Source organism: Pagrus major, chromosome 15 (assembly GCF_040436345.1).
Source record: "Pagrus major chromosome 15, Pma_NU_1.0".
NCBI classification, from domain to species: Eukaryota; Metazoa; Chordata; class Actinopteri; order Spariformes; family Sparidae; genus Pagrus; species Pagrus major.
In genome coordinates, this window is record NC_133229.1 from 19,859,432 (window position 1) to 19,882,903 (window position 23,472).

Genomic DNA, 23,472 nt, shown 5'->3' on the forward strand with positions numbered 1-23,472 from the left:
ACACAATACACCCCGGCAGCCAACATTCAAAGGTAATGAAGTCTTCTTCTTTATCCGTGTTTCCTTCATGATGTCTGGAAACAACTTTTGAGAACATGGCCGCCCCCAGCTGTGCGGGAGTGTCTCTTCAGCTTATGTGAGGAAAAGCAGGTGTCATTTGCTGAATGTTTTTACTAACTACAAATTACATACATATTACTTTTATTTCATGCTACTTTGTACTTCTACTTCCATATCTTATCCTAATGTATTTTTTTAAAGCCATAGTTTATTCGAAAATCAAGACAAGCAAAACGTGGACGACTTTAATATGACGCATTTAATGACTGAACTACCATAACAGTCAGCCTAAAGTTAAACCAATACTAGTAGTAAGATAATAACAGATAATTGTCTATGTTAACATGTTATAATAAATGAAAATCTGAATGATTTATTGATTCATATCATTTTTCAACATTTTCTTTTTCATTTTGAGCTGATATTCACTGTCTTGCTGATTATTATTAGCAAGATGCTTAAATGTTCCAATATCATGCCACACCATGTGCTGTACACTACAGAAAATGCTGTTTATATAATTTTTCTTGCTGAAATAATGTAATTGAAGCTTTTGCTCACCACTATTCAGTCATGAAAAGTGTACATTTTCTTTGTGGTAACTGTGAAACAATTTCAATTTATTTCCATGTGCTGACAAGATTGCCAAAATGTTAGATTGTAAATATTTTGGAAGTAGGACATTTAATTTGTATGGATTTTCAGGCACACAAAATTATTTTCCCATGACATTGTAATTATCACTCTACAAGAGGATTGTTACAGTTTTTAAGGGTTTATTGTGGAGTGGTTCAGTAGGTCAATGGCTCAGCAGCTGAATCTATGCATGCAGACAGGTTTGTGGGGTTTTCATAACTCAACATAAGATCAGAGAATCTTAACAACAAAAAAGGCACTGGGAAATAACAGATATGGTAACAAGTTAACATCAAGACACAACAGTAACACAATACAAATCTGGGTTTCATTCATGATTCATTCTTTCCTGCAACTTCCTTCGCTAACTTTTCTGACAAATTTAAGGAGTGTTTAGACTCAACTTATGAACTTAACAAATATACGTTTGCTGTTTCATCTCCCCATAACATCTATAATTTGCTTCTTTGCCTCACAACCAAATACAGAGCACAACAAGAACATGACCACGATTCATGTACGCTTTCAGTTATCCACACATTGAGATTCAAATTCATCAACACAACAGTTTACTGTAAGCTCATCTATTGTGTGTGTGTGCATACTAATGTGTATGCATGCATGCATTCATGCTTGCATGTGTGTATGTGTCATTGAGCATAATCACAGTATGAATATTTTTCACAGCTCGTCGGTCTCTCCATCGAAGGGCACAGCATCTGTCTCCATATGAATGCTACTGGGCTCACTGCTTCCCACCCAGCCAATAGGAGTGCGGTTGAAGGAAGGCCGGCAGCCGATGTCCTGTTGATACACCACTGGGGGTTCAGGCTCCTCTTTGGTCGGCTCAGCCTCTGGCAGCTGGAATTTCAGGAACTGGTTGGCCTTCTCAAATCCACCAAAGGGTAGGGCACATCTAGCAAAGCAAGGTGAGAGGGTTATTAAAGACCCTGTCAGTCACAAAGCATCTATAGAGTCAAGCCTTGAGGCAAGTACCTGTTGAAGCTTTTCCACTTGGGCAAATCCTTTTGCTGAATGGGACCAGGCATCGCACCTTTCAGAGTGGCTATCAGGTTTTCATCACCCTTCATGGCTTTCTCCCATGGTGACACGTACGTCTTCACCGCAATCATGTGCTTCTTACCGTCACCACCTCCACCTCCTGTGAGGAAAACATCCATGGTTGGAGCATATGACACACTCGACAGGGGTTAGTAACATTAATTTAAAGTTGTAAAATGATATTCAACCATTTGTGGACTGGCCTAAGTAATATTTGAGATGTCTGTGGCTCATTTATGCAAAATTCAAAATTCATTTCATTCACTTTGCTGCTTAAAGGTAGTCTGTACACTATACTATTTGTAGCCAGAGCGAGCAGCTGGTTAGCTTTGCTTAGCACAAAGACTCGAAACACAAGGAATCTGCTAGCCTGAGTCTGTCAAAAATGTCTTCCTACTAGCATGTGTTATTTCGAAGTTAACACGTTATATCTCATTTGTTTAATCCATACAAAAACTGACATGTATATTACCTGCCTGACTATTTCTTGACCGAGTGTAGTGACTATATTGTAATATTGTTTTACCCTTTGAGTTCTTGTACAAATCAAACAAACAAGATGTAATGTTTAAATCAGAGAGCTGTAGAGGTGCTGCTTGGCAGATTGTTTTTTACCTTTGGACAGAGCCAGGGTAGCCGTTTCCCCCTTTGGACAGAGCCAGGGTAGCCGTTTCCCCCCTCTCCTGTCTTCAAGCTAAGCTAAGCGAATTGCCCAATGCTAGTAGTTTCATATTTACTGTACAAACATGAGAGCAGTGTTTTTCTCCTAATATGATTCTTGACAAGATATTGAATAAGAGCATTTCACAAAATGTTAAACTATTCCTTTATATGGTAACTAAACATCAAACTGAAAAGCAGTTGAGCTTATAAGCGCATCCAACAGTGATGTCATTGGGTTCTGGAGTACACCTGAATATCATCGAGAAGCTAAACAACTGAATGTCAGCAAAGACAAGATTTTTATTGAGTGTTACTGGTTTGGATTAGAAATGTGTTTATTCAGTGTGTGGATTATTTTACTCATAACTTACTTTATCATCCATGCATTCATTTATTGTAAATGATAAAGTCCAGCAAAATTAAGCTCATCTCACAAGATATTTTGTGAATGTATATCTAAATCCTTTGTGCACCAGCAGGCACTGAACTATGAAATAGAATTCTACTTAACATTCCCAAAAAATGATACCAACCTTTTAGTGGAGACCACTCACTAGCTCCTTCTCCGCCTTTCCCTTGGTCGCCACCACCCAGTCCTCCTTCACCTCCGGCACCTCCGGCACCTCCTGCTCCTCCTGCTCCTGCACCTTTGCTTCCAGGCTTTGGAGGAGGCACAGGAGCCCCTCCTGCAGTTTGTAATCCTACGAAATGCAGCTGTCCAGAATCTTTGCTAAGAAAATGCCCTCCAACATTTATCATCTGACCTCCCATCTGACCACCCAGAGCGGGAACAAACTTCTGGAGGTTGTCCTGAAAGAAAGACAATCACTATAACCAACCAAATGGCACACAGCACATACATCTGTATTTTCTGATCAAGCATGTCTCATCCTCTTGAAGCTATACCAGACGAGCATTACTGAGCACAGTGAGTTATGAATGTGTACTGAAGGCATTTAATATACTCTTACTGGTTTGATTGATCAATAATGGTCTCAGGCCAAGGGTTTAACCATTATGGTTCCAAGTGACTTAAAATAATTTTAAGTTCTGTGTTTCTTTCGAATGGTTCTAGTATGTATTCTATTAAATGGCTGTTTACTTAGGACAGATTAAGGATTAAAAGTTGACAATAAATACAGGTAGGTTTCTTCAAACATTGCCACATTTCTCCATGTTCTCCAGATGTTTCAGGGTTTCTCTATGGAATTTCTTCTTCTATTATTTACATCTGTCATTAACCTTTGAGAAATGTTTCCTTTAAAATCTCAGAAAATTGTTTTCTCCATGAACTATGTTCTCACCATAGACTCACTGCTGAAGACGTCTGGGTTGTTCTCATAGATGAACTTCTCTACTCTCTGCTGCCTCATCCTGAACATCTTGGAGCCTTTGTTCTTCATCAGGGAAAGCTCCTCCAGCATGATGTCTTTGGGAGTCCTGATCTTTGTTCCCAGGTCGAACTCAGATGCCTCTGGCTCCGACTCATACTCTAGGTAAGGGACATTTGAACAGATGACTGTCACATTTAGAAAAATAGGAACTTTAAAAGAATAGAAGGTTTGAATCTTTGAAATTTAATTGAAGTGAAATTTGGCTGATTTACATTATTAATCATAACACATGTTTAAATTAATACTTGTTTCATGACCACAATGTATTCTAATTGGGCAAAATACATACATTATTTTAACTGAAACAAGTCCACCCAGAGTCATAGGACTCTATATATATATATATATATCTAGAGTTACGTTAATGAATTTTGCTGTTGTTTTGTGTAGTTTTAAAAATGTTTTTACTTGAACTTCAGACATTACCCTGCGTATCATGTAAGATTAATACACCACCTACAGTACCTATCACCAGTCATCCATCTATTCATATATCATGTCCCCATTAAATGAAAGCATTGTACTAAACATATGGAAATTTGGTTTCATATTCATGTCATTTCATGCCAGCCTTACCATCCTGAGTGATATGTGATAGGTCAGTTATGATCTTTGCAAGCTTTTTCCTCTTGTTTTGGGGGGCAGGTTTTTCATGAGGCATGGCTGGAGGTTCAGGAAAGAACATGGTGTTAACACAAACACAACTGGGGCTACAAACATACACAGATACACTTTTTGATCATATTCAGCAGTGATAGAAGTAATGACAGTGAACCTCTTTCTTTCAAAAGACAAAGACAAAGTAATGCCAAAGCTTCTCCAGAAATTTAAAGCAAACAATGTTCTCAATACAGCAACTTGAGGGTGTTTTACTTGATGTCATGGTTTATATTATAAAATTATACTACAGGGGCATTGACCTCGCTGCAGCGACCCAGGGTTCAAGTCCAACCTTCGACCCTTTGCTGTGTGTCATCCCCCCTCTCTCTCATCCATGTTTCCTGTCATCTCTCTAAGCTGTCCTATCAATAAAGCCATGAAAAGACCAAAAGAAAAAAAAAAAATTTAAATCTGCACTGCTTCATGTTAAGACTAAGGTTAAAATGCACTGAAGGGCGTGTTTTTAGCTGCTGTAACAAACACAGTTACACAGTTGAGAAAACTTTGAATATGCTGCTTTATCCAACCATTGCAACAAGTGACTCAAGATTGCTCTTAAATGTCAACATCTACAGCCATCAACATCCCCTGGAAGTAAATCCATGGGACCTGAATGTATCAGACACACAGCATCGGCCCTGATCATTTTTCAAGTTCAAGGGGGATGTCAGTGACCTCAGATTCCCCACATTCCCCTGTGAGACAGATGTCTGCACCGAAGGAAACATTTAGCTTCATGCATGTTTCAGTTTTTGTTTGGGGAAACAAGATCTCTACACAGATTCACTCGACGTAAACAGACGCACGCTGTGGTTCAGGCAGAAATTGGTGATCAATGCATTCTAATGCTATTCTAGAGCAGTAAACATGTGAGCCTAAGGATCATAAAATAGGATCTGATCATATTCCCTAATCTGCAGCTGGTGTGGGAACGTGTAGGCGGGGGAACTGGGAGTAAAACTTTCCTTCTGTCTCGATATCACTCACCTTTGAAGCATATTACATCATTGAATTTCTTAAAACCTATAGTGTCAACTTATAGTTGGAGACATGTATCTGTTTCATACATTATCTTATATATTTGTGTTACACTGTTTTTTGTCTTCTTACATGCACATCAGCGCCCTCAGCTCTCAAAAGTTTCTTTAAGGCCCAGTCAAGTGGCAAAACATCACATCACATCTACTGGCTGTAACTTAACCCACTGCAGCTATTTTTAAAAGCCATTTCCAGCCAAGACATTTTAGCGACGTGTAATGGCGTCATTCGACTATCAAATGGGCCTGACACAACCCTTAAGGACACAATACACACCTCCAGAAAACAATTCTAATAGTATGTTTGAACCTCCCTCAAAACACGACTGATATCTAGAGTAGTTCTGAATGTTAACAAGGAGGGTTTTGGATATCATTTTTAATTGCCTTAAATAACTACAAGCTTAGAGACCCCTTGCTCTCAGATTCACCACCCCCCTGTCAGGGTTTGGTAACACCATATAAAATCTCTGCAACGCCCACAGAGAGGGATGGTCAGCACATTCACAGATGCCTTTGGTCATTTTAAGACGTACTAAGAAAATCTAAAAGCAGCAAAGTGACTCCTGGAGCCATTTTACTTTAATCGCTGGTAAAATTAAATGCATCCTCATCAAAAGCAAAATCATTAGGTTAACTAAGTTGTTGAGGTCGTCTTCTTCTATTGTTTTCCCTAAGATCAGCTGCACAACCCACAGAATATATGATTTGCAACATGATGCACACCTTTATTCCCTTTCAGCATTTTTGTTGTAGCCAGAATTTAAATCCAAGCCGCTGGTTGATTAGTAGACAAAGCACAACGATGGGATGCAGATCCACTCACCGGGTTTTTGTTGTAATCCTTGGAGGAGAGACAGACCTATAAATACCAAACAGAGAAGAGGAGACCCGAGGCTCAATGCTGGCGATCACAAGTTTACAAATCCCTCAGTGCCTCTGACCCTACGTATGGCTGGACCCAGGTCCCGCTAAGTGCAAAACCCACTCTTCACTCAGATGGCAGGTCTTCCAGAGGGTTGGGGTTGTGGGTGGCAGCAGTGTTGGTGTCAAGACGGGTGGAGGAGGAGGAGGTTGAGGTTAGGAGTATGAATAGGGATCCAGCGGGGGGCGTTAAGGCGGGGGGAGAGGTCTCTGTTGGCCAGCTGAAATTGCTGATGGGGATATTAAGGGAACAAAATCATTCTCACAGATGGTTCAGAAGACTATATTTAGTAGCAAATAACGAGGGGAACAGAACTCTGCTATAAGATAACCTCAAAGGACTCTGGGGTGTGATTAGGGTATACAGAGAGAGGAGGGAGAGGAGAATATGTACAAGTGCACTCTGAAAGTTTAAGGTTAAGTATACGTGTGTAAGGACATGTCAGATTGTGTTTCAAAGTGAGGGCTAGTTCTTCTGCTCCCTCTATTACTCTAACTTGATGCTAGATTGTCACATTTTCAGTTTCTCTAAAGCGTCATGTGAGTGGCTGTGATTGATATGTTGAGACAGAGCTGTCAAACACTCTAACAATGTTTACATGCCTAAAACAGCTTGTGCAAACACGTGAAATACCTGAGAGCATCCAAAGGCTGAAAAGACATTGCATGTCCTTTACTACAGTATCCTTTGCTCATTTTGAGTTGAATGCATGAAAATATCTTGAAATGTTAAGATTTTGAAATGAAGTTATTTAAAGGTGTCTGGCTGTAATCCAGGGTGGTAGCCAGGATTGTAAAAATATAGAGGTTGTGAGTTCAAATTCCCTCCATGCAACCCCAGGGCCCCTCTTTCCGGTATCGGCTGCTGTGATCCACAAGACTACTACTACTCCTACAAAATTCTGTAAATTTTTATAAAGGTTAATTGAAATCTGAAATCTGAATCTGAATCTAAAAAGTATGCTTTCCCCATCTTACATTAGGGCTTAATAGTGTCATCATCCCATACATTATTAGATATAGCTGAAACTTGATATCTAGTATCCAGTTTTATACATTGTTTTAAATAGATACTGAAGTGATACAGTTTACATAGAGAATGACAAGACTGCATACCAATCAGTTTGTGTTTGATCAAAAAAGTGTTGCATTTTGGGAACAGTATTGGGCATTAATGATGCATTTACATATTTATGAGAACATGGTTGGCTCTAGTTGTATGAGATTCAAAACTGAACTTGCTGATCCATGATATATCTGTGGATCTGTAAAATCATTATTTAGTTTTGCAAATGGGAAAATGGTACAATTAATAGCTTGGCATCTGGACAATAGCCCAACATCATTTGTTTTGTATTTAATAAATGGTTCACTTATATTTGGCTAATTTTAAGCATGCTCTTGTCCATCCTCCTCTTAAAATAACAGGTCTTGACCCCCTTGGTACTCAGTAATTTTAGACCCATCTCAAAACATTATGTAGGGAACTGAACTGAAGAAACCTCTTGGATGAGAGCTGAAACGTCTTCAGGAAACTGAAACAAGTCCAGTTGCCACTAATTTAGCACTTAGTATTACCATGGCCTGGATGACTGAGAACCTTCATCAACATTATGTAGGGAAGGTTTCCTATCATCACAAAGTCAGTAAGTGAAAGATTTTCAGTCTTCCTGCTGACCACCCCATGTGGTTACTTACATAAAGGAAAAAGGTGATCCATCCTTTGTTGTCTGGGTGCCTTTTGGCTCTGGAGCAACACACTTGATATTTTACTGTCAGTGTCCACCCTCTTACATTTTTAAATCTACAATGTTGTGTTTTTATGAAGAAGTTGGAAATACATGTGATTATGATGATGAAAATAAAAAACTGTTATAGGTTTTATTTCTTCATGCTATCGGCATTTTTGAGACACCTCCTCCTCCTTGATCATCTGATAGATATTGTGGTTATGTTACTGTAGTCCTATTTCTGAAATGATTATTTGATTTCATACATAAATACCATGGAGACTGCTGTACACGGTGCTTTCAATACACCTTTAAGCTGAGAAACCAGTTTTATTTTTTCATGTGATCTTTTTTAAGCCATTCAATTAAGAACAACTTCTTAATTACAGTAGACTCCTGGCAAAATGTCATTTTCTCTATTAACAGTCCTCTGTTTGGATATTAACAGCACTATTTATAGACACCTTGTGAGTGTGGAGGTTGGCAGCCAAATGCCCTTCTTATTGCACATTACTCAGAGTCCAACACACAGTCCACAGCACCACTCAGTGGCAAACGTTCATGTATATAAGAAAAAAATGTTTCCCAAGGTATCCATGTGTGAAATAAAGGTCAAGCTCTGTTAATGGCTACTTAACATTGCTAATGTTTAGTCAGCCATTGATAGACACTGCATTTGGTTGGTTAACAGGAGAGTCTCTTTAACTGCCAGGTTTATCTGATATCGCTGTGTTGGTGTCATTCCTAGATTATCATGATTAGTGTTGCTCCAGGACCATCATTACAAGTGACCAAAAAGTGGAGTCCTCACTTGGACCAAGCTGTTATGGCTGAATGGGGTAAGTACAGGACTCTTCATCCAGGAGACTGGTGTTCTTGTCCTATGTTTACACTAAGTTCACTTTTTATTTTCCTTCTTATTTTTTATTTATTTCGTTTTCTGTCACAGTTTGGCTAGGTTTAGGCACAAACAATACTTGGTAAGGTTTAGGAAAACATGGTTTGGGTTAAAATAGACCCTTTAGCACCATTAACCACGTATCAGCAGGGATAACTTCTCCCATGTACATATTTTGCGGTCTTTTTATATACCAGTATATTGTACCTATCCACAGTATCTCTATCTCGCTCTCTCCTTTAAAAAATCTCTTTCAACATGGCATCCTCTAGTGGCATAGCCTAGAAATGCTTGCATGCATGCACATAATGTTTTTGTATCTTTCTCTCTGCTGTTATCTCTCCTTTTACCCCAAGAAGTTTGCTCAGTTGGTTGTAATACTCTAAAATCTTATTCTGGTAATTTTATCAAATACATTCTGGATATTGGGAATATTTTGATGTTCTCTGCATGTGAACTGCTAAATGTGTGCGTAAGATCAAACATGATATTAACCTTGAAATTTCAAATACGACTCTTGCCAAATAATTACTGTAATTTTTTTAAGGCTTTGTATTTGTGGACACTAAGTTGTTATCAGACATAATAGCCTCCTTATGTTGAAATACTTATACTCAGTTAATCTTTTTTATTCTGTGTCCATTCCAGGCTTGTCAAGAAGGAAAGAATAACCCTCATTATTTATTAAGTCAGAATTTTTCTTTGATGTTGTCAGTAACATTGAAATGGAGGCCATGCTGTCATAAAAATGAATACTAAATAGATTTCAAATAGTGTGTGTGTGTGTGTGTGTGTGTGTGTGTGTGTGTGTGTGTGTGTGTGTGTGTGTGTAAAACCTTAAAAAAAACCCTGCATTTTTACCTTTTGAGTGTAAACCATATTTTTTCATTAAAACTAATATACAGTTATTGCGTATGCGTGTACAGTACATTAAAAAGTGCAGGATTACACAGTCAGCAGCAGGGGGCAGAGTAAAATCAGACATGTCAGACACCTGGAGAATTTTCAAATCTAATTTTATTCCCCTATAAATGTCTCGTCTCCTAGTCAGTATAAACTTCTACTCAGCATTAATAACAAACATTTTCACACATTATTTAAACCACCTACATACACAAATATGTATTTGTCATATATTACACCTCAACACAACTATATCCACACTATATATTTTTCTTTAGCCATAATATTATGAGAACAAGAAAAGCTCTAAGAGAAATTGTATTTAAAAATGGTAAAAAATAACAAAAGTATCTCCCCAAGAATTCCACAGCTGAGAACAATGTATTCATTTCTTTGTTTCTTACTCATTTCCATTAACATTGTTACCTTGTTTTTCAATGTATTTAGCCATTGAATATGTTTATCCTTGCCATTGTTGATGAAAAGACACCAGCTAAACATATGTGTTTCTTTCTACCAGCTTCTTTATCTTTGCCAACAAACTTGAGGTCTCACACTTTCCTGGCCATCCTTCTTTCATAATTCAGTTTAACCATACTTTAAGTGCTAATTTTCTGCCATGCATCCACATCTGACACATCTTTATGTGAAATGGTGGGCTCTGACCCCATTTAGTAAACTGGCCTAACTATATACTGCCTATATCCCCCCTCCACAGCCTCTCTCATTACTGTGACTTCAAGTCAGTCAACTTCCCCTTGCACCACCTAAATCACATTTAGACAAAACAAAATACACATTCCTTCATCTGTGTTATTTGTTTAATAAAAGTTAAGAATTGACATATATCTGCAAAGACCACACTCATACTAAGAAGGCTCTGGTGTGTATAGGTGGCAATTGGAACCTCTGTTATCCAGTGACAAGTGTACATTCAGTGACAGCCTGGGCACTTGTTGAATGTGAACCATGCTAAAAAGATAGCATTTCTCTCTAGTTATAGCGAGCAGAGATATTTGGCACAACCTCACTTGCAACTTGCAAGAGCAAACCTTGCTTCATATTAGTTCCACGATGAGCTGAGGCATTTAAAAAACATTTTAAAATTTTCAGCCGGTTATGCATCATTAAAACCACTGGACAAGAAGACTAGGTCATCATGGGTTTCTTCTTGAAAATGCCAAAAGCAGAGTGGGTAAAAATCATTTTGTGCACATAGTTAGTAGGACAATAACAGAATTGCGTGTTCAGAGATGAAAGCCTGCTATTTTTGCTTTATAATCCTCCACCTGTCATCATACAACAAAAAATCCTATGGTCAGAACTGCAACTATTCATTTTCAACATCTTTCAGACATTTCAAGTTTCAAAGAATATTCAGTACAGGCTCTGATTAGATGGTATTTCTGCTACATTAGTAGAAAGAGATCTCCAGAAGCCTTACACCAACCTCCCCCAGGACAGGCATGTGGTGGACTATACAGCATACAGTGTGCACTAGTTTATGCTATTATTATTGTCACTCAGATACATGTGTGAGTAAATGTGTTGTAAGCAAAATAAATATGATAAGCAGCATTTTGAACAGCAAGTAGATGTTAATGATCCATTACAATTGTTTGAGTTCTAACATATTTCAAAAATGTCAATACTTTCTTAATTTCAACTTTATACTGAATTACTTCTTCACCTTATGTTACCTCATCACCATATGTTAACAGCTAATTTTGAGGCTTAAAGTAATGGATGTAGGGATGATTACATTAATCAATTTGTCACTCATTGTTATAAATCAATGAATTGAGTAGAGAATTACCCATCACACCTTCCCAAAGCCTCAACTGATATCTTCAAAATGCTAGTTTTGTTTAACTATCCACCCAAAGGGTATTCAATTAACAACAATTTAAGAGTAGAAAAGGACAAACTGGAACTAATGGATTTTGCATACAGATAAACATATTTGCTTGACCTCAACGATGAACCAATTATCAGAATTATTGTTGGTTAATTTCGACTAGTTATTTCAACCCCAAATGAATAATACATGTCCAGGTGGGGTAGTGACTGATGGTGTTCACATTGCCCCTGGCCTCCAGACACGGGGCTGGACGCCTCCCTTGGTTGCAACAAAGCGTGGTTTGGGTGCCTGAACTGGGTTGGACTTGAGTGGGGGCAAAGAGGAAAGGATACTGAGCTCAGGAGCGCTCTGGAACTGCTTGGCTGTCTGGAGCCCGGTGTTGTATGATACTGGAGTGTAAGGTGTAGGGACTGCATGGGGCATAGGGTTTGGAATAGGGGTGGCATTGAATTTTGGGAGGCTGGGCAGTCCAGCTGGTTGGGAGGGAGGTGAGGCTGGGGTTGGAGCACTGATTGGTGCTGGTGTAAAGAGAGGGGCCGGGGTTGGAGCTAAAGGAGCAGGAGGTGGGGAGGTCATGTCGGAATGAGTCAAACGTTCTCCAAGGGTAGTGGCTGAGCGGGGTGCGATGACTTTGGGAGCCAGAGTCGGAGCTGACATGGGTGTGGGTGTGGAGAAGCGCTTGACCTCAAAGACACGGGCTGTTTTCAAGGGGATTTGCTTGGGTGGGGTTAATGAGCTGCCCACCATTGTTGTTGTGTAGTCACCCTGCTGCTGCCTCTGGGCCTGGTAAGAAGGCATGGCTGATAGATTAGTAACACTGCCCCCATAGCCCCCATAGTTGAACATGGCAGAGTTGAGCTGGTAGGGCTGCCTTCTCATGAAATCCAGAGCCTTGATGCCCTCTTTTTGGGAGCCTCCTCTACCCCTGCTGTCTGGCTTCCCTATATCTCTTTGAGGCCCCGTAGGGATAGAAGGAGCGTGGAGTGGGTTGTACCCAATGGGTGGAGGGGCACGAACATTTGGGGAGTATTTCCACTGAGAAGGAAAGGAAGGATTTGAGTAGTCGAGGGATTGGGCTGCACTGTGTGAGGCCACTTCCTGCTGGTAGGGGGTCTCGGGCGGAGTGTCCACTACATACATACCCATGCGGCTCTGCCTGCGGGCAAACAGCTCGGCCCCCTTGCCCCCTGCTTGAAGAAACTTTGGGGCCTCGTGGATGACCTTAGGCTTAGGTGCCACTGGAGGAGGCGCCCTCCCCATGCCGACCTCACCACTCATCTCCTCCGCTGTATCATCATAGATAGTCTCAGACAGTGGTTGGCCATGTTTGTATCGGGTGGACCTTTCATCCAGGTTCTGCACCATACACAGTAGGTCAGGATTGGGGGATTTCTTTGTGACATCTGGCACAGTGAACATAGGTTTGGGTTTGCCTCCACGGCGTCGAGCCTCAAGTAAGATTCCTGTGCGACCTGTTGGACCAGGAACAGGGGTTGGAGCAACAGCTTCTGGCTGGGAGACGATTGACACCGTAGCTACAGGGGCCATAGAGAATTGTGATTGAGAAGGCTGAGCAACTGGCAATTGAAATGGAGGCACTGGGGAGGCTGGGTCAGCTGAACCATGAATTTGAGATGCAAAGGGAACTGGGGCTGGGGCCATTGGTGCTTGTGGAGCCAGGGGCATTGAAGGCATACACACTGGGGGCATGGCTGCAAATGGCGCATGATGAAAAGTAGATATTGGTGGTGATGACGGCATTTTCTCTACAGAGGTCGAGATGGCTGGAGGGTGACTGGTAACAGGAGCTTCTGGTGTCGGGGCCATGGGAGCTTGAGGCACAGAGGGTGGTGGGGAAAACATTGGCTGAGGACCAGCAGGTGGCAGTGACGTTACTGATGTAACATTAATGGCTGCTGACGCAGGACGCTGGATTGTCTTTGCAACAGGTGGTCGGAACGTTACTGGGGCAGTTGCAGCTCGAATGCTGATAAAGCCAGGAGTGAAAGGACGTGCTGTTCTGTTGAGAACATTACTAGCAGATAATTCTGGTAATGGTGTTTCAGCTGGTGGTGCAGGTCTGGTCAGAACAGTTACTGAGGCAGTGGTCGGTTTGGGTGCCACAGGTGGAGGTGACGTCATGCAAGCTGTACTAGCTGCAGAATAGGATAGGTCCACATTTGAAATTCCATGAGCTGCACCTGGACCTGGAGCCTGAGAAAGCTCTTGCTGTATGGCTGTAGGACCAGGTGGTGTCATATGCTGAGGCTGGAGGTTTGGTTGCATCTGCGGTTGTATGTCTGTTGTATTGTCTGGATGCAAGTGATACATTTGAGCCTGCTCCTGGACTTGAGACTGTGGAGGAGTCTGTTGTTGTGCCGCCTCTACCTTCTTGGCATGTTCAGCAGCCCTCTTTCTCTGTTGCTCAAACAACTGGGCACCCTTACCTGCAGTGTCACTCAACCCTGGACTCGGAGCATCCTCTGCCCCATCCACACGACCTTCAGTGCCTGCAGTTGCCCTCTTCTCCAGCATATCCAAGTAGTCACTATCCCAAGTTGGGTCAGGAACTGCCGAGAAGCCATCCTCATCAAACTCTGATTCACTGCCAGGGAAAACCCCATCTTCCTCTTGTGAATCTGGACACCTATCCTCATCTACACTACCAAAGCTGGTGAGGGTGTACTTCTTGGAGCGCTGCCGCCTCTTCTTGAACATCAGCACCCCCTTTGAGTGAGGGTTGGGAGCATCCGTCAATAGGGATGCAATTGTTCGACACTTGCTTTTGGCTTCCTTTACATTCTTGTCTTGCGGTGTATCCCCTCGGTTCAGTTCTGCAGGGTGTGAAAGCCAGAGCTATTAGAAATAGTTTCACACCAGCAAACTATCAATACTATAGTAAGTTAGTGAAGTCTGAATCAAAACATTTAACCTTTTTGCCAAAAACTGACTCAACTGACATGAGCATCTAAAACATCTTCAACGTCTTAACTTTCTACTTTCTACAGGAGCACTTCCGGCAAAAAATTCCAGGCAAGCCTTCAGCTTCTCACATTAGCTGGGTTGAAGGATAAATTTGCACATTATTAGTCTTATGTACGCTAACATTTGACTTAACTAAAAATATTTGCAAGCTAGTGGAAAGTTGCATGTTGTAGGTGACTGGAAGGAGAATTCCAAAGGGTAGCCACAGCATATCCTTTAACTTGTTATGGTATTAAGCAGATTATCATAGACCACCTAATGCTGTTACCCTAATATGCACTGCCACGTGAAGGGAGTTCTTAATTTGTCCAGGACAGGGTTCCTAAGTAGGACATTAGAATGTTAAACCTGCACTCCGTGATGGCAAGGGGGATTTACAGGAGTAAATTTATTAAGTTCCTAAAACAGCCCGTTGACTTTAAATAGCCAACCTCTGTCCTTTTCCTGGGCTTATTATGGATGATGGACAGGATGACAAGTTGTAGGAAAGAATGCTTGGTCACTGTCAGTCTTCTGTATCTGTTATTGCATCGCTGTATTGTCACAATTTTAGACCTCTCTTCAAAGTTTGTAAACTCCAAAAACAGTGAGACATGACGTGATTTTTATGGCTTCAGTAACTAGAAATGATGCAATATGGTATAAGGTAAACACTTTAATACATGAGCGTTCTTTTGTGGCATTTAAGATACACAAATCATATTCAGGTTCAAGGTGACTGTTTCATGTTCCCTTTTATATCTGTGTCATACCCAGTGTTGCCACAGTTACTTTGAAACAGTAATCCGACTACTGACTACTGACTACTTCTTTAAAAAGTAACTTAGTTAAGTTACTGACTACTTGCTTTTAAAAGTAACTAAATTAGATTACTTTTAGTTACTTTCAGCAGATCCCCCGCCGACCCGGCCCGGCCCTATAACATGACAATGACTACCAGTTCTGCCAATACTCTCTTTATTGACACCAACATTTGCAAACATGTCCTTGAAATAGGCTTACTTGTTTTTTAAATGAAAAATAAATAAAAGACAGTCTTTCTTGACTTAACGTAAACATTTTTTAAAAAACTCTTACGTAATACATAGGCCTAATACCACCCCCCCACCCCCCACCCCCACCCCCCGGAAAAAAAAAAATCAGAAATAAAATGAATTCCATTTAACATGAATACTTATAACAATAAAATAATATACTCTAATGGCACTTAGGCCTATGTAAATGAATGAACATGTAGGCCTATATTGAACATCCCATTGAACCTGTATTTGTCTAACATTAGAGCAGCTGTTGACTATATAGTACTGTAAGTCCCACCTGTGGTGATGTGGGCATTGGCCCGTGCTGTGCGGAGTATAGCCTAAAATAATTGTAAATGATCGTCATAACATTTATACCATGGATATTATTTGAAATTGAGGCTTGTAAGTCCCACAGCGTGGTGAGTGGGCATTTTCATGTTGTTTTCAGCACGTTGTCTGTATATGTTCCGGGACCTGTGCCCGTCTCGTCATCCCTGAGCTGTCATATGTACTTTGCGTTCCGGCACCTTATGATTTACAAATTAAGCACTGCCTAGGCCTAAATATAGATCTAACCTAACCCACGTTCCCCCGAAATGCAGAAATAGTAACGCACAGTGTTTTAGAAAAGTAACTTTAATCTGACTACTAGTTTTGGAATAGTAGTTGCGTTAGACTACTCGTTACTGAAAAAGTAGTCCGACTACAGTAACGCGTTACTAAGTAGCGCGTTACCGGCAACACTGGTCATACCATCATATAAATGGAAGCACATCTCTATGTTGGTACATTTTACAGAAGCATAAAAACACATATGTATCACGCTTGTGCAATTTCATAAAGTTGATAAATAGCGAAAAGAAAGAAGAGATGGAGAGCGGGAAAACAAGAGTATTTGTGCTTTGCTTCTTGATACCTAAAAGCAACTGGAGATGCTTTTAAGCATCCCAGATTGATCAGTGGGGTTTTTAAACACATAACTGGTGGTAAATAAACCCTAACGACTATGCTCTATTTGACAGACCCAGTCACTGGAATACTAGCTTTAAAGAAAGCTGATGGATGTTTGGTTAGTAATTGTGTTTGACTATAATATTAAATGACTGGGACACAGGGGTTGTCTTGATTAAGATTCACATCAAGATTAAGAAAGATTACAAAAGCACTTTCCTATTTGTTCTACATTAAATGGGTTTCTTACTAAATCAATTTTGTTCAATCAATCAACTCCCCAAAGGGCTGTTTAAACCATCCCTGCCTTTTGGTGGCCACCGCAAGATTTTCAGTAGCCCCTTCTGGCACCCCTATGAAAATCTCAGGGGGCGCCCCTGTACTGTTGCTGGCAATATTGTCAAGTTAGTATTCAAGGTGTCGAGACTTGAACTTATTATTGAACCCTCTATAAATATCTAGGTTTTTCTCTTGGAGGTTCAGGGTCATATTTGTCTTGGGCTTCAACAAAGGCATGTACTGTACTGTACATATGATAGATCTTTTCCTTCTGTGTATAGCAACAAAGGAGATCAGCTGATCTTTACCTTAGTGATGTATTTCTGTGCTACAAAGTATATGGCACAATGAAATAATACATTGAAAATAATATTAACACTAACATAATGAATCAAACATAAATAAGACAATCAACAAGATCAAAATTAAAATCCTTGAAAAATAGATTAAAATATGAGGAATCTACATCAGCCCAAACCCAAGCAGTGACCTTTATTAGGAATATACACGTAAGTGTGTAGAACCTCTGTGAAGCAAAGATCCCTGTCGTTGATCTTCTACAGCTGTACTTACTAGCTTGCTTGGCCTTTTCCATGTAGGTAGTTGTAAGCTCCTCGTCGATGGGTTTATTCACAGGACCCACCATGGGCACAAGCTGGCTGCGAGAGCTCAGCATCAGGGCCTCCTTTGCCCTCTCAGGGGAAACCAGTGGCACGTTGGCTGGCTCTAGAAAGCCACTATCCTCCTCATGCCCTTCTCTTGGCCCCTGGTCATCTGCTGAGGAGATGATGGAGGAGGTCTCAGTGGATGTCTGGGAGGACCACATTCCTGGTCCAGGAGGTTGGTAAATCACCTCCCTTCGCGCCACCCCCGGTTGCCCTGCTTCTCCAACTCCATTTCCGCCACGTCCCTCCAATAAACTGGGGAAAACATGTGCATCTGGAGCGCTGTCATAGCCACTCATCTCTGACGTCTCCCCTCCTTCAGGGGAGGCTCGTCCTGTTGGTTTTCCTGGGGTGGAGTTGCTGGGGCTGCGGCGTTTCTGCCGGCGCTGCCTCTCGTAGCCCGCCACGTCTGCGTCACTGTCAGTCTCGCCATAGTAAGCCTCGCTACCAGGTGGAGATGTCAAGCCACTGGTCAGGGAAGAACGGCTACGGTGGATCTCACGTATGGGTGCATGTTGGGGGTGGTTAGGTGACATGGCACGCAGAGCAGCGCGGTACTCTTTGTCTATACGAGGAGATGGGGCACGGGTCACAAGCACCACGGACTGAAAACCAGCAGGCACCCTGCAAGCAAGTGGAGAGTTTAAAATATTGATGTGGCCAAAAAAAGGCCCTTGGATGTATTATGACTGATTTCATCTGTTCTAAGAGAAATAAGGATCTTAGCAGCAAAAACAATGATAGTCAAATGTTTTTTTTGGGGAATGTTAAATACAGTAGTATCAACGTTATCAAACATGCACAACGTTAATAGTGCATGTTTTGTATCAGACTTGAATCTTTGACTTTTGATAATAGATTTTTTTCTTTATCTATTACAATGGGATGTTGGTTTGTCACTAGTAAAAGTTCTGGACTGTGTAATTCATGTCTGTAATTCTTTTGTTCCTCTGACCTTTTGACCCGGATGTGTAAAATCCCAGGGGAGCTGTCGATGAGGTCCATGGCCTGGGCATGAGATAGAGTTCCACATGGCTGTTCATTGATAGACACCAGCTCATCAGCCTCCCGTAACCCAGCCCTGCATGCTTTGCTGCGTTTACGCACCTGCACAAGCAAAGGAAGGCAAGATTTGAAACACTCACATAGATGATAAAAAGGGCAGAAAATGTTGACTTTTGAGCTTTCCATCAAAGCAAGCCCAAGTCCTAGAGATGCTAGTCTACGTACATTTCTGTTATATGTTGGGCGTTTTTCATAGAGCCAAGACCAAATCTCTTCACTACACACACCTTGTAATTAAATATCCAAGGTTTGCCGCTATGCAAGGCCTGCCTGATGCTACTGAATTCATTTTCTATTATTCCATGATTATATCACACCAAATATGACAAGTTAAGGTCAAATCTTAAGTCTACAGTCTCTAGCTTTGGTTTTGAGGAGCTGTGATGTACAGTATATACTTAAAAGAGGATATTAAGACAACTGGTAGGAACATCAACACGCTTCCCTGTTTGTCCCCCCTTGGTATTTCATTATTTCCATTTAGATTGTGTTTTTGGCTATTGTTAGTGCAGGTACGACAGGACCTGGCAGAGTTATGCTGCTGTCTTGTCTTGGTTTGTCAAGGTGACTGACAGAGAGCAGATTCTGTCCTGACAGCTCGATCTTGCTGCGGACATACGCCACATATTGCAGCTTGAGTGGGGCACTCACCCACACTTTAACAGGGAAATGTCAGCCAGCAGCCATCTTCATTTGGTGCTTTGCTATTTGTGCCTAAGGTCTGTCAGGACCGTGGCATTATGCCCACCCTGAATTGCCTCAAGACTATGCAAGCCATGTCCCATTATAAATTAAAAGCAGATTTTTCAAAGACAGTGACTGCAGTGTTGATTGCACTCTGAGGCACTGCCATGTATTCAATGAATATTGCATGTTTGATTTCAGAGATAAGGAGGCATTGGTTTGGTTGACCTAATTACAGTAGTTTTCTTTCCAGTTATTCTGGTCTGCCTGTAATGAAATCCCCCATCCCCATTTAGCTAAGCCTTTCTAAGTGGCCTGTGCCTGCTTGTGTTAGCCTACAGGATGTACAGTTATTCATTCCGTCAGTCACCTTGTGGTTTCAAGTCATAACAGTTATAATACCCCTACATGCTCTCTCTCTCACACACACACACACACACACACATCACATGGACTGCTACAAAAATACACATAAACTCTTATAAATAAACGCTCAAACATTTGCATGCAGGCTCACAGGCTCAAACCCAGCACTGACACACCGGCTCTTTCAGCTGTGCAACTGAAAAACTGCTCCACCTGTTACGGTCAGTATAGTATGAGACCTGACATGATAACACCTTCCTGCTCTCAGGGGTGAAGGAGTATGCTGTTTTGGATAGTCGGACAGAAACAGCTGTTGTCCACTGCCATAAAGGTGATTTGGTGTCAGTGGCTCTGTGTACATACTACTGCATTCTGCATAAGTCAATTACATGTAGGCTTAACCTTTTAAAAAGCAAAAATTCATAAGTTGCTAAATACTGTCTATAAGAAGTGGTTGTTTTAGTGATTATGGTAATTGTCTCAGAGGTATAATCTAAAGGTGCAATAAACCAAAATTAGCCTCTTTGTCAGTAAAGATCCCATTTATCCAGCATAAGGGTCTCTTCATGAAACATGTTTCCACAAATTCACAGAACTTGTGAGGTCTGTAAGCAAATGAGAATTATTTTAATAATGTAGTTACTTTTATTTGAATATATGTGCATGATAGAAAGGCAGTCGATGGAAAGAGGTCTAAAATACAGTATAATCATAAAGGTCCATTGCCCAATTATTTTATGGAACGAGCTTCCTCAGTCCCATTTACCAACCGGAGGGATAATCATTGCAAACTCCATGTTATGTGGACAAACTTTTTACTACAAATTTTTCAAAGAGATTAAGTTTGTGGGGCTGCATTGTTTGGGAAATGCGATGTGAAACCTTAATAAACTGTTGGAACAAACACATAAAAAATTTATTGTATGTGATATTGTCATAAAATTTGGAAAAAAGGTTCAAAAAAGTAACTTTTTTAAGCTACTCAAGGATTACATTTATTCAAAAATCAGGGCTGAAGAGGTTGACCAAAGCAAACTCGTTTCTGTCACAGCTAACGGTGCCTGAATAGAAATAATATGAAGTACAAAAGAAGTTTAGCAACAATGATTACCTTTGTATGTGAACCTTCAAAAAAGAGTTCTTCTCTAAGCAGCAAGATACAAGAGTGGTGCATGTATAAAAATAGTCTATGAGGTTAATTTTTAAGTACAGAGCTGAAACACACACCTTGGCTGACCTCGTGACCTGCTGCTTCTCAACTAAAAATAGACACCTGGAAAAGTAATTCTGCTCAGTCAACATTTATTGAAATGTGTGCAGATGTGTGCTTCATGTATGCATGCATTATGTGTGTGCAGGTGTACTAATACCTGAACTATCATATACAAAGATAAATACAAAGATTTCATAGAAGAGAAAATAGACCCAAGTTTCTTTATAGAGCATGGACAAGTTTGGTGAAGAGCAGTGATGGAGGATAACGTCACAAGTCATGTCACAGATCATGTCACAGATCATGATGACTTGATGCAGACAGCAAAGGATCAATAGTCAGAGTGTCAAATGTTTACAAATTACAAATGTATTGTACCTGAATGTTTTTTAAGTCTCTATTTTCAGCTTTATCTTTATCTTTTTTCCAGCTTGAAAGCCTCATGAATCTTTTGAATGCAGTATATATTCCCCTTTGGCTTACATACACATCTTTGCTTTCTCAAATGGAGATCAAGATTCAAATCTGGACTGCTCACTGGGGCCAAATTTGGAAACCAGTGAAGAATTTGCTCTATGGGAGTAAAATGAGCTGAGAGGTTCCCTATGAGAGTAAGGTTAAATATTTCCTTTACACAGTAAATATTTTCTTTAAGTGAACTTTTCCATCAAAGAAGATGACGATGTATTTCTTAAGAAGCAATATCATTTTAGTATTTCAATTCACCGACACTAATGTGCCTTGAGTCTGGCCCAAGAATGATTTCAAGAACTGATCTGAATCCAGACTTAGATGACATTCATTGCTCACTTACTGGTCAAAATAAATCTCAGGTAACCTGCCAGCTTAGACATTAACACGCATGGCTGGAGTGATTTGAGTTTCTTACTGAAACGATGACGTAGTGGAAACATGCTAGTTCAATAGCATAAGTCAAATCATGGTCGTGGATGATGTGGTATCCATAAACTCCTTCCAGAAAAGACTGATTGATAGCCAATAAATCAATGACTTTAATGTACCAAAAACTCTTTACTAAAATATCCACATTTTACTGCAGAAGAACAATGTCAGTAAGTAGCACAAAGTCAAAGTTACTTGTCAAGAACAAACCAAGAAATCAGTGAAGACAAGTTCAGATTTTCAGTATCAATCAAACTTAACTAGAACTTTGATCTTCATGCAGTTTGATAAAAGAAACAGCATTCAGTTAAAAATATCCAGCACCGTTGCCCTTCATTTTCCAGCTGAACTTGAAGTTTAAAGTTCACACAATAAATCATCGGTGCGCCTCTACATTAAGACCGTTCTCAAACAAGATGATGACTCATATTCAGGCCACAAACTAACTTGCATGACAGCCAATATTCCATTTCACCTTTGTTCACAGCTTCTTGAATCTCGACCGAATATATCTCAGCTAATGTTTCACTTCTCTTCAGCGAGGTTGTTAAAACTAACACAGTTTTCTACTTTCCACTGTCCAGCAATCTATTAAATGACTGCTGCCGTCCAACCTGCTGAGTGACCCGCCTTACCTTGGCCACCTGGAGTGGTTTCTGATGCTCCGCACCTCCCTGGAGACGAAAGCCCCATGGCGCCCCACCGGCCAATGTTATTATCACTTCCTCTGCAACCATTGTTCCTCTCTCTGTGTCCTTTTTTTAAGCTTTTCTTCTTTTTCTTGATTATTTTCCACACTTTTGTCTGGGGGGCCCTCAGTGCATTGGCCCCATGGTCAGCGATCAGGGCCCCCTCAGAGAGCTTTGACCTGCTCTTTGCCTGCCACGCTGTCTGACTTCTTTCTGTGTGCAGCTCCAAGGCCGACACTCACACCTGAACACACACACACATGCAGGCACACACATGTGTCCACCCACCCACACCCAGAGTGGGCCAACCATCATAGGGAGGCCAAGGGAGAGAGCAGGGGAGAAGGAGAGAGAAACATGATGGAGGGGGGGGTCTGTGTCTGCTTACACTGAGGAATGCCTGCCCCAAATGAGCGAGGGGAGGGTCCAATGCAACACTTGTCCTGTCACTCAGACCTATGTCACTGAGTTGCTGATAGCCCCTCCAAAAATAGGACACCTCCACCACCTCCACTGCTTTGCCTGCCCATCTGCAGACCAAGGGAAAGTTAACATTCAGAAATGTTTAAATGGCACTGTTTCATATCTGGCTTCACAGCATTGAGGTCATTAGTAACCTTTAGTCGAGTGACAGCCAGATTCTCAAATCTCAGGGCTGAGACGTGCCATGATAGGAAATTTCTCTCTTGATTAGTTACATTCAAATGCCCTTCAATTTTGTTTAGAAATGTGGACAATGAGTGGATTGACCTCAACTGCTGAGGCTGCCAGCTCCTCTGAATCTGGAGACATTCTAGGCTGTCATCATAGAGCCTTTAGGAT

At 41.0% G+C, this 23,472-nt stretch overlaps 2 protein-coding genes across 2 annotated transcripts; both read right to left on the reverse strand.

Annotated features, from left to right (window-relative positions):
• Window positions 1–823: 823 nt before the first annotated feature.
• Window positions 824–6,523, reverse strand: myoz1a (myozenin 1a). Its single transcript, XM_073482484.1, has 6 exons — window positions 6,339–6,523; window positions 4,392–4,478; window positions 3,726–3,913; window positions 2,955–3,231; window positions 1,693–1,858; window positions 824–1,612 (listed from the first exon to the last, which is right to left on the reverse strand). Exons 2-6 carry the CDS (start codon window positions 4,474–4,476, stop codon window positions 1,378–1,380), a joined length of 951 nt encoding a protein of 316 aa, XP_073338585.1. The 5' UTR covers window positions 4,477–4,478; window positions 6,339–6,523; the 3' UTR covers window positions 824–1,377.
• A 5,521-nt stretch (window positions 6,524–12,044) lies between these two features.
• synpo2la (synaptopodin 2-like a) lies at window positions 12,045–22,698 on the reverse strand. Its single transcript, XM_073481942.1, has 4 exons — window positions 22,597–22,698; window positions 18,686–18,837; window positions 17,639–18,354; window positions 12,045–14,662 (listed from the first exon to the last, which is right to left on the reverse strand). The coding sequence occupies exons 1-4, from the start codon at window positions 22,696–22,698 to the stop codon at window positions 12,045–12,047; spliced, it is 3,588 nt and encodes a 1,195-aa protein (XP_073338043.1).
• Between the last annotated feature and the right edge of the window lie 774 nt (window positions 22,699–23,472).

Bases quoted from the DNA above. Each gene is read 5' to 3' on its own strand.
- myoz1a (XM_073482484.1), bottom strand. From the start codon at position 4,476: ATGCCTCATGAAAAACCTGCCCCCCAAAACAAGAGGAAAAAGCTTGCA. The intron at 1,859-2,954 runs GTTGGTATCATT...TTTTCCTCACAG, and splicing joins TGAGTGGTCTCCACTAAAAG to GAGGTGGAGGTGGTGACGGT. The intron at 1,613-1,692 runs GTACTTGCCTCA...TTGCTTTGCTAG, and splicing joins AAGTGGAAAAGCTTCAACAG to ATGTGCCCTACCCTTTGGTG.
- synpo2la (XM_073481942.1), bottom strand. From the start codon at position 22,698: ATGGTTGCAGAGGAAGTGATAATAACATTGGCCGGTGGGGCGCCATGG. The intron at 18,355-18,685 runs GTCAGAGGAACA...ACTTGCTTGCAG, and splicing joins TTACACATCCGGGTCAAAAG to GGTGCCTGCTGGTTTTCAGT. The intron at 14,663-17,638 runs GTAAGTACAGCT...CACACCCTGCAG, and splicing joins GGAAAAGGCCAAGCAAGCTA to AACTGAACCGAGGGGATACA.